The sequence below is a fragment of the Pinus tabuliformis genome, chromosome 8 (genome assembly GCF_031772625.1).
Source record: "Pinus tabuliformis cultivar Carrire ecotype Pingquan chromosome 8, CPIR1, whole genome shotgun sequence".
In the NCBI taxonomy this organism is placed as follows: Eukaryota; Viridiplantae; Streptophyta; class Pinopsida; order Pinales; family Pinaceae; genus Pinus; species Pinus tabuliformis.
The window spans coordinates 1,711,051,624-1,711,063,195 of NC_142294.1; the positions used below are offsets into that span (position 1 = coordinate 1,711,051,624).

Below are 11,572 nucleotides of genomic sequence, written 5' to 3' on the forward strand. Positions count from 1 at the left end.
TGGGACATATCGGTATGTTATTGAACTAGTTTATGATGATCATAGAATCACCAAAGGTTTGAATGTGATGCCATTCTTTCACAATATCAAATAAAAGGAGCTTAAGACCAATAATCTAGCATATTGATTGGTCGTGTGCCAAATCCACTCTGCAAAATGTAGAAGTGGCTTTCCTATAAATAAAGAATAGCTCCTGTGTGGCGCTTGTGGTATTCACCTCTCGTAAATAGGCCCCATCCAAAATAGCCCCAAGTGGTGGAACAATGTATCTCTTTAGCAATTATATTTCAAGTATTATGCCCAGAAATCATATCATGAAGGAGAGAGAAGATGTCCATAACTTGGGTTTCCACTTTGTGAGGAGAAGAAGACTTGTCCTCAAATATACCATTGTTTTGAGAGAGTCATATGCCACAACTTATGATAGGTGGAAGCCTTTTGTATTTTTTTGGCGTATCCTGATCCCACCACATTTTCAAGGCATCTTTGGAAGACTTCCCTACTATTTTGTAGCAAAACACAAACTATCTTTTATCATATTCCATACACCAATTGAGAAGGGGCATAAAATAAAAATATGGTACAATATTTCCTCAACATTTTTGCATAGAACACACGAACTAGGGCATGTGAAACACCTTATTTTTAATTTATCCCTAGTCGAGAAGACCATTGAAATAAATGAGATTCTGTAATGAAACATAACTTCGAGAGCTTATTCCACCACCACGCCATCGCCTTAGGTTTTTTATTGTTGTGCATGTAATAGGTGTATATTCTCTAGTTAGAGAGTGAACACATGCTAATTAATCTTCCCTACCTTTGAGGGTGATATGGGATAGGTTCAAAGCACTAATATAATTTTGCCAAAATTTAACATCATCCATACTAAGGTTCACATTGATGTAATTTTAAATATAATGTTATTACTAATTCAAAGTGTTTAAATAACTGGTTTTACTAATATAAAGTCCCATGACATAAAAGATTAAATTATAGGTAAGGAGTTTATATATTAATTAAAACTTTTTGTAAAAAAAGTTTTCTTTATGAATAAAATAATTTTATTTATTAATTAATTTTATGTTAATATTATATGTATATATATGAATATATAATATGAATGATTATTAATTAATTTTAGAATTCTAGAATATATATATATATGAGATACATAATTATATCTACTTTATAAGACACTTAAAACAAATACTTTAAAATCATTCAATGTTAAAATAATAAAATTTATTATTTTATTTTAATATAAATATATATATAGAATGTGTTTCCTATAAAACCTGAAGTTACTAATATTAGACAATTTAAAAAATTAATTTAAAATCATTGAGGTTAAAATAATAAAGTTGATTATTCTATTTTAATATATATTTATATATATAATGAGTTTGCTCTAGAATCTTAATCCTGATAAATGCTTCTTCTTTTTTCAGTAGAAGGTTTTTTTTTTTAATAATGTAATTGTAGTTACTGTACTGTAAAGATAATCTTACTACATCGTTGATTCGAACTTTCAATTAACATTGTGTCCTTGCTTGCAATGTCTTATTGATATGCTTGCAAGTTAGGGTGGTAGAAATCCACAGCAAGTGTACCGAGCCGACCTCGTTGAGAATAAATAACCGCGGTAGTAGCTGATGTATATATATGTAGCATTTCATCTTTCGCTTCACATATGTTGAAATATTGGGGATATAACACGGGTAGAAGACACTGTGATTGAAGCTTCAAAGTCATCTCTGTAGTGATGGCCGAAATTATCGATCTTCCGGATGATGTCGTTCGACCGTGCTTAATGAGAGTGCCCTACATGTCACACAAGAATCTCAAAGCTGTGTGTGCAGGATGGGAAGCTATGTTGAGTGACCCAAGCTTTTATTCCGACAGAAAACTCTCTGGAAACAGCGATACACTTTTATGTTTTCTTAAAAGGAATACAGAATATTATGTCAATGGAATAACAGTGTATGACCCTGTGAAGGGCACCTCGGAAAGTGTACCCATCAATATTCCCCACTGTGGTGGAATTCCACTCTCCTGTAAGTGTGTTTGTGTGAATAGGAAACTGGTTCTCATAGGCGGATTGCATCCTTCCAACAGGAGAGAAATGAAGACTATTTACATTTATGATTTTGTTTCCGCCAGATGGAGCCGCGGAGCTGATATTCCTAATCTCCGCTACTTATTTGCGTATGCGGCTTGTTCCTCTACTGGACGTATCTATTTTGCCGGAGGGCACGACCGGCATCACAACGCTCTGGCGACTGTAGAAGCTTATGATGTGGAGGAGGATAAGTGGGAAGTTCTGCCTCCTATGAACCAACCACGCAACGACTGTCGCGGTGTTTGCACAGAAGGAAAATTCGTGGTATTAGACGGGTTTAGAAATGATGGGGCGCTGAGTCGAGCAGAGAGAAGTGCAGAAGTTTTCGACCCGAGGGAGGGAAGGTGGACAAGGTTGGAAAATATGTGGAGTTTAGGAGGACGTTCAAGTTCGTTTGTGCCTTCTTTTTGCTCTGGGCAGTTGCATGTTTTGTATAAAAGATGGGTGATGAAGTATGAGAGTGCGAGCAACGTTTGGACCGCGGTTGCTTCTCTCCCACTACAGTTTCCCTATTTTAGCAGTGTCACACAGTGGTACGATTGGCTGTTTGTCTCCAGGATGCCTAATATCTGTTATCTTGTTCACCTCGTGACAGGGCGGACCCTTACATTTCGGGGTGGGGAAGAATTCGCGTACCACGTAATGACTTTGGAAATTTGATGAAATAATGTAACAAAATGGTTGTTTTTGCAAAGCTGTCTAGTTTTTAGGTAAACCCATGGAAATGCAAGTTCAATCAACTTTATGTAAACTTAGAGTAATATTATATTATTAGTTTATGTGATGTTATATTATGTGATATGATGTTACGTTATTTAAATATTATATAATTAGTTTATACTTTTTGTAATTTTGGATTTGGATTTATCAAGTGTATAGAGATAAATCTCTTTTCATTTTAAATAGACTTTTGTATAACTTTTTTTCTAGTTTGGTAGATCTAAGTTAAGATGAATGTAGATTGGTGTAATTTCACTATTCAAATATTCTATATTCCACATGAATACCTATAATATTATTGATTGCTAGTTATTGCTCCTTACTTTGAGATACCAATAATATCTTTTCTTTTTGCTAAAGTAAGCATAGGTCCTTCTATTCCATTTATAAGAAAAAGTTACATAATATGCATATTGAGGAGCAGATGCCCAAACAAATGCCTAGCCCCACAAAGCCTTTGTAATCGGTTTGTTTGCCCACAAATCGAGACTAGGGCCCATACAACCTTTCCACGTTACCACTGTAGAACCAATAACCTACAAGACCATTTGATCATGCCCCGAAGATCTATGGGTAAAGATGTTATTTCGGGTTACTGTCATGCTCACACTTTAACAACTAACACGGACCCAGAAAGAAGAGTGAACCACCTTTAGAAACCATTTCGGGTCCGATTAGGGAGATAACCTCTAGGCAGTTTAACCACTCGAAGAACACCAAAAGCCATATCGGAAGGACTGTACAACATGTGCGGAACTTAACTGCACCTTCGGACCCGAAGCCTGATAAAGACACCATTTAATTGCATTTCAGGTCTATTTTGAAGGTTAACCATCTAGGTGTTTGTCGCGCGAAATACATTGGATTTCTACGATTTCATTGACTTGCCCACTCTTTGATTAAGTGCTTGGCACAAAACATTAAAAGGCAACATTTAATGTATTTTTGATACATTCGAAGACTTGTGCTCTATTTAGTTTCCCACCCGAAATACTTAGGAATATAGTGTTCGAGGTCCATTTTCCCCCGGTAACCAAAAGTCCTCTGTTTTCATCATACTTCAACCTGCTTATTTCCTCTGCTCTGATAGAGATCCTTGCATAACGTTCCCTGTTTGTTATACTCTTTCCGCAATCGCCCTTGTGGAGTCTATCCAATCATATCTTTTATTTTTTTTAGAACAGAATGTGGCTTCATTAGCCATAATATCCACTATCTTGTTGGTTGTTCTTCGCACATGAATGAAGTAAGGGTTCTCATGGTGCGCAGGTGGGATTGGATAAGTTGATAGACTTACAGTGACCTCTAGTGTTTTGATACTTTGTCTGGTGCTGACCCATTGCATATTTTCTTGACTGAATTGATTATCAGTTAAGAATCAGCTTCAATTTTGGTATTATGTAAATTTGAGTCCCTTAAGATTTCTAGGCATTGCTCAAGGGCGATGAGCTCTGCCATATTATTAGTGGCTTTACCCAAATGACTATGAAAGATGGCTTTTATTAAACCCTTTTTATCTATTATTACTCCTCCATAACTAGCAATGCTAAGGTTTCCTCTTGAGGCCCCATCTATATTGAACTTCATAAAACTGTGGAGAATTCCTTATCGGTAGTTATATGACTTACACTCTTGATTATTCCCTGGGGGATGAGCTCTTGAAGGCCCAAATGCAGAAGTATCTGCACATCCTGATTTTGAGGTTGGTTCTCAGGCTAAACCAATGTTGTTCTTGAAGATTCTATTGTTGCTTTCTTTCCAGATATCCCAGATTAGAAAGCCTGGAACCAACGCCCAAGCTTTGTCGATTATTTCATTTCCAGAGAGATTTCTCCTGCAATTCCTCAAAGTGTTGTTGATGCTGCTAATGTCCTTGTCAAAATGTTTGAAAATTGAAGCCACCCAATTCCACAAGGTGGAGGTGAATGGGCAAAGTTGAGAAGGTGTTCCATATTTTCTTCTTGTAATTTGGAAAGCTATCATCTTGATGGACCAATTACACCTCTCTTCCTAAGGTTTCCCAAAGTTAGAATTTTTTTATGTTGCACCAACCACATGAACAGTTTAATCTTCATCCAGTTTTGGTTCTGCCATAGGTCCTTCCATACTGTGTCAAGGTTTGGAAAGTCAAGCCCAAGGGCTATTCGCTTGGCCTCTTTAAGGTTAAAGTTACCTTAATTGTTTTTGCCCCATCTCAGTTGGTCTGAAGATGTTGATTTCAGAGTATTTCTCTGTTCCAAGATGACTGTGAAGATGTTGATTTCAGAATATTTCTATTTTCCAAGATGGCTGTGAGAGCTTCTACCTGGGCCTTCAACGGAGAGTTCTCATTGTAAATTAAATTCTCATATACTCTCCATTTTCCCTCGCTTCTATCCTTATCCTAGAAATCATTTACCTTGTGTAACACTTTGTCATCAGTATCCTTCTTAAGATTGTCAAAATCTTCTCTCAATAGTTTTGGTTCCTGCTGTCAATTATCTTGCCAAAACCAAGCAAGATTTCCATCTCTAATTTCCCACAAACTGTGTTTTTGAACAATAGCTCTATTCTCCAAAGCTTTGTTCTAAATGTGGAAGCCTTTGATGATCCCACTCCCTTTCTTGCCAATTATTTGCATATTTCTATTTCCATACCTTGGCCCAAGGGGTAGTCGATTCCTTTAGTCATCTCCACCATAGTTTTTCCCCCAAAACTTTGTTTAGGATTTCAGGGTCATCATGTCCCAAAACCCCATGTGACTTAGGTTTACAGATCCTTTCCCAAGCTACCAAAGCACATTCCTTTTTCTCTTCCCTTTTGCCCTAAAGAAAATCTCTTTGTATATTTCTAATGTGTTGCATAAGTCCTTTAGGAGTTGGAAGTGCTAAAAACATGAAGATGGGAACAGTTTGTAGGATGGATTTTGTAAGCACTAGTCTTCCTGCCAAATTCAAAGACCTATTTGTCCATTTCTAGATTCTGTCCTGGAGTCTATTAATAACAGGCTCCTAAAATATCTTGCTTAGAGGTTTGTTTGTTAGAGGAACTCCCAAATATTTGGAGGGTAGTAGATCTCTTTGAAAACCTAGAATTCTGGTGAGGTTTCTCTGAATAGCAATATCAGTATTAAAAAAGAAAATCTTTGATTTGGTAAGGCTTACCTCAGTACCCGCAGCCATAGCAAAGTCTTTCAGGATTTGTTTGAAGGCATGAGCTTCTTTGACCATAGGTGTACCCTGCAGCATGGTGTTGTCCACAAATTGTTGATGAGTCAAAGCATCCCCATTCAAGGTGAGTTTAAGACCCTGAATTTTGCCTTCTACTTTGGCAGCTTTGATTGCATTGCCTAGCCCTTCCATCATGAGAATAAAGAGGAAGGGTGAGAGCGGATCTCCTTGTTTGAGTCCTCTTGAAGGCTTAAAGGTTTTGGATGGTGAGCCATTTAGCAGTATTGAAAAGCTTGAGGTGGTAACAAGGGCCATTACCCATCTTATCTAGTTATGGTCAAAGCCATATGCTTTTAGTACTTCCTTGATGTATGCCCAACTTAGCTTATCATAAGCCTTTTCTAGATCAAGTTGTATGATCATACCTTCCTGCTTATTACTCTTAAGTGAGTGGACCACCTCGTGAACTTGAATGATATTGTTTAGAATTTGCCTACCATCCACATATCCAGTTTGCTCCTCAGACACTAGAGTTGGAAGAAGGGCTTAAGCATGTTTGCAATTATTTTGGAAATAATTTTGTACACCACATTGCATAATGCTATGGGTCTAAATCTGTCTGGTGTCATAGCATTTTCCTGCCTTGGAATCAAGGATATGAAATAGGTGTTGAGTGCCTTCATAGTAGTTTTGTTTCTCATTGATTCCTTCAACACCTCTAGGATATCTTGCTTGAGTATGTTCCAACATGCTTTGAAGAAGTCAACATTGAAATCATTCGGGTCTGGAGCTTTCCCATTTCACATCTCTTTGATGACTTCGCTGACCTCCTCTTCATTCACTGGTATGTTAAGATTATAATTGTCTTCTCTTGTCACAAGCTTAGGAATGTGCTTAGTGAAGTCATTGATGAATTGTGATATGTCTATGAGAGTCTCCTCCGCTATGCCTCGGAAATAATGTAAAATAATGTAAATGATAATAACCATAAATAATTATTAGTTAATTAGTGATTAGGCTGGAGAGTCATGTCTAAATGAGACATGACTCTCCATGATGACACACTTGTTTGGTATATAACAAGCCTCTTGTTCTCATTGTAAAACAATTCTTATTCAGACACTTTAATATAATATTCGTATCCTCATGGATTTCTTTATATTCCATGTCTTCTGGAGTAATTAATTTGTAGAAGGAACATTGTTCGCTTCATTTGGTATTGGACAGTTTGATCTTCCTGCTGCTCCACCGCTGCACAGAGCCATGCTCTTCAATCTAGGCCCTTGGCCATCAAAGTTTCGTCAACATTGTTGTTGTCAAGTTTGAAGTGTTTCGCTACAAAATGTTGGAGTTTCTCCATATCACCAATCAATCCTTTAGATATTGATAATAAAAAAACAAAAAGCAAAAACAATCATAAATAAATTAAAAAATCATATAAAGAAAAGAGGAACATTTAAAACAAAAAAGAGATATTAAAAAAAAGGACTTAGCTGTGGCTGACGCAGTTGCCATCGTTGTCCAACATAGCCACCTCCAGAAACGTTCGAACTATCTCCACATCCATCCTCAAGTCTGCTGCACTTTTCAGTCGACGCTTCCGTCACTACTTACCCCTCCACCGGAAGCATACCGTTGCTATCAACTTCACCATGCCCACACAGTGTTGTCACCTATTGCAGTCTGGTCATCATGACTTCCTGCAGTCTGACCGCTAAACCACAATCTCACTGCCTTAGCAAATGTGATCTAATGAATTTGTTTTCCTCCACCGCAACACTTACTACCACCACAGCCTTATGTGTAAACCTATCCATACACTGCCAGCAACTGATCATAATTTTTCGAATCATAACTCTCATAACATTTTACATCTCCATAAATTCTATCTATCAAGTTGTCGCCTCAACTCAAAAAATAGAGAAGGCGTTGACCATAGGTCATAAGGGTGTGCCTTTTGAAATCTTGAAGGTATTAAGCCATAAGAAGCCATAAAACATAAATAATCAAAGGAGAATGCTATTATATAAATTTACAATAGTGCTTATGCTTAAATAAAATTGAAATCGCAAGTATTCAAATTCTTAGCATATTAAACACATTTAGAGTTCTAAGCATTAAAGTATTTTTTAAGATTGAATAAAAATACGTCAAACATACTTGAGTTAACTAATACAAAGGAAGTTAATAAGGTTAAAATAAAGAGATTTTTCAAATTTTGACAAAAAGAAAAGGTATAAAAAGGTAAGTTAGAACAATTCTCTCAAGAATAACTGTCAAAATTTCCAGTCGCAATAGTTCAAGCTGAAAATAAGGGAACGAATACCGATCTAATGAATATGACATCTCAAGAAGACAATTTAGTTGAAGAAATGACACACTTAGATGTTGCAGTTTAAACAATGAACATCCCAAGTGAATGTTCCATAACCAACTCAACAACATCTTTGCCACAAGAAAATATAAAAATTGCCACATGCCCAATAAGGGAAAGTCAAACCAAAGAAGTACCCTATCAGCATCTGAATCGTGAGAGTAGACAACTCAACCGTGCTACATATCACGACCATTCAGACCAGAAACAACAAACTGATCTTCCAGAGAAGAGTGATGTAACCTCAATCCAGTCTTATGCTAACAAGTCATTACAAAATTCCAGTGATCACAATACTACACAGAAGATTAATCTAGGATGGTCTAATCCCTTCTCAGTGCGACAATTTTGTTTGTCACTTAGAAGATCATATCAGCTTGTATCAACAAAGATGATTGTTCCGAGAGAGAAAGACATTTGAAGCCGAAAAAAGAGATCAAACCTTTTTCATCGAAAAGCTTTGAGGACAAAGATTTTTGAGGAGGAAGGCAATGTTACAAATAAGTACATAGGAAATTTAATGTAAAATAATGTAAATGATAATAAGCATAAAAAATTATTATTTAATTAGTAATTACGCTGAAGAGTCATGTCTAAATGAGACATGATTTTCCATGAAGAGACACTTGCTTGGTATATAAGCAAGCCTCTTGTTTTCATTGTAAAACCATTCTTATTCAAACACTTTAATATAATATTTGTATCCTCATGGACATCTTTATATTCCACGTCTTCTGGAGTAATTAATTTGTATCTAAGGAACTTTACTCACTTCATAGTACTTCCCTAATGTATGCCCAACTTAGCTTATCATAAGTCTTTTCTAGATCAAGTTGTATGATCATACCTGCCTACTTATTGCTCTTAAGTGAGTGGACCACCTCATGAGCTTGAATGATATTGTTTATAATTTTCCTACCTTCCACATATCCAGTTTGCTCCTCAGACACTAGAGTTGGAAGAAGGGGCTTAAGCCTGTTTGCAATTATTTTGGAAATAATTTTGTACACCACATTACATAATGCTATGAATCTAAATCTATCTGGTGTCATAGCATTTTCCTGTGTTGGAAACAAGGATATGAAAGAGGTATTGAGCACCTTTAGAACAGTTTTGTTTTTCCTTGAGTCCTCCACCACCTCTAAGATATATTGCTTGACTATGTTCCAGAATGCTTTGAATAAGTCAACATTGAAACCATCCAGGCCTAGAGATTTCCCATTTTGCATCTCTTTGATGACTTCGCTTACCTCCTCTTCATTCACTCACCTGTTAAGATAACAATTGTCTTCTCTCATCACAAGCTCAGGAATGTGCTTAGTGAAGTCATTAATGAATTGTGATCTATCTATGAGAGGCTCCTCTACTATGCCTTGAAAATGTTGAACCAGAGCAGATTCTATTTCTTTGTGGGTATTGAGTTGTTTTCCTTGTGTATTTTTCAGTTTTAAAATCCTATTATGAGACCTATGATCCATGGTAGACTTGTGAAAAAACTTGTATTCCTTTCTCCTTCCTTTAACCATTGTACCCTTGATTTCTATTTCTAGAAGATTTCCTCTTGCTTACATAAGCCTTCCCAATCCTATTGAAGTGAGTCAGTGTGTTTCTTACCTTCCCTGGTGAATCCCTTTGAGATGAGCTCCTCGTTAATTTCTTGTAGCTTCCCCTCAACTATTTTTTTGGCTTCGAAGATATTTCCCAACTCATTCTTATCCCAATATTTAAACCTGATTTGATGTGATTCAGTCTCTGCTGCAGAAGGAACATTTTAGTACCATGAGCATTCAAGTATTTTGTCCACCATTTTTCAATATTGCTATTTAAGTTAGGATGGGTAAGCCAAATGTTTTCAAACCTGAAAGGTATTTTTCCTGGAGTTCCTAGAAAGGATGCTTCTAATTGAATAGGCTAGTGATCTGAGCCTCCAAAAGGGGGGAGCACAGCTAACAAGTCAAGGCCTGAGAGGATAAGGTCCTCAGAGATAATGAATCTATCTAGTTTAGAGGCCACTTGAGAAGCCCCTCCTCTTTTATTATTCCAGGTGAAGATACCATTATTGGTTTATGTATCTACCAGCCTCATGTTGGTTATGAAGTTCTGAAATACTATGGAATCTTTGCCTAGAGATCTGGTCCCACCTTTTTTTCTGTGAGAGATCTGATCATATTAAAGTCCCCTCCCAGAATCCAGGGGATGCCCAGATGTCTCTCACTTAGCTCCTCCGATGAGGTTAGAAGCCTGAATTTGTCTTCAAGCTTTTGTGGACCATAGAAATTTGTGATTAGATAAACTTCCTTTTCCCCCAAAGGTTGGATGAGCACTGATAGGTAGGTCATGGATGCTTCAGCATCTAGGATTCCAAGTTTCTGAGGGTTCCAAAGTGTGAGAATTCCTCATGCTGTGTTATCTGCTTTAACTTCTAGATATTCATACTTAATAATCCATTTGCTATGTATCTCCCTTATTTTGTCTATAGAACATTTTGTTTCCTGGATAAATACCATATCTCGTTTTTCTTCTTTCATTTTATTGCTAAGATTTCGTTGTTTCCTTTTACTTCCTAGGCCCCTAATATTCGATGTTGTAAGATTCATTAAGAAAGATTTGTAAATGAGTAACTAGTTAGGTCTTTCATCTTACCTAAGCTGATCATGAATTTTCCACATTCTATCAGCAACTCATTCTATTTTCATCTTCCTCTTTTCCTTCCTGGGTTCTTGGGAGCTTGCCCCACTGTTGCCTCCATAGTTTTAACCCCTCTGTTATCTTGACTATCATGCTTCATTTTGACCCCAGAACCCTTTGACTAAGTTCTCCAAAGGAAGCGCTGTTGAGCTTTGTTAAATTCATCTTGAGGTAGTGAATCCACTCCTTTGGTGATTCCTTCCTCTAGGAACTTTTCTAGATCGAGAAGCTCCCTTTCCAGTATGTCTTGCAGTTCAAGATCCTCTATTCCCACTTCACTTAGGGTCTTCTCGTGGTCCCTATGAAGCTCCATAGTGCTAGGCTGATCCTCCTATCATGCGGAAAGAGTCAATTTTGTGGACAAAACTGACCTCCCTAGAAACTAAGGCTTTCTAGTGACAAACAAGACAATTTAAGCACTATCTTCCCATAAACATGCATTTAAAATACAAGTAACCAGGTGTTTAAAACATACCTTTAGTCCAACACTTGTTTGTTGTAGTCCAGCCTCTCTGATCC

The 11,572-nt window shown here is 36.9% G+C and overlaps 1 protein-coding gene across 1 annotated transcript; it reads left to right on the plus strand.

Moving 5' to 3' along the window:
- Positions 1–1,765: 1,765 nt before the first annotated feature.
- Positions 1,766–2,782, plus strand: LOC149242851 (F-box/kelch-repeat protein At2g44130-like). Its single transcript, XM_089371041.1, has one exon. It carries the CDS (start codon positions 1,766–1,768, stop codon positions 2,780–2,782), a length of 1,017 nt encoding a protein of 338 aa, XP_089227167.1.
- The last annotated feature ends 8,790 nt before the right edge of the window (positions 2,783–11,572 follow it).

What these genes read in the sequence shown, in the direction of transcription:
- LOC149242851 (XM_089371041.1), top strand. Translation starts at nt 1,766, where the DNA reads ATGGCCGAAATTATCGATCTTCCGGATGATGTCGTTCGACCGTGCTTA.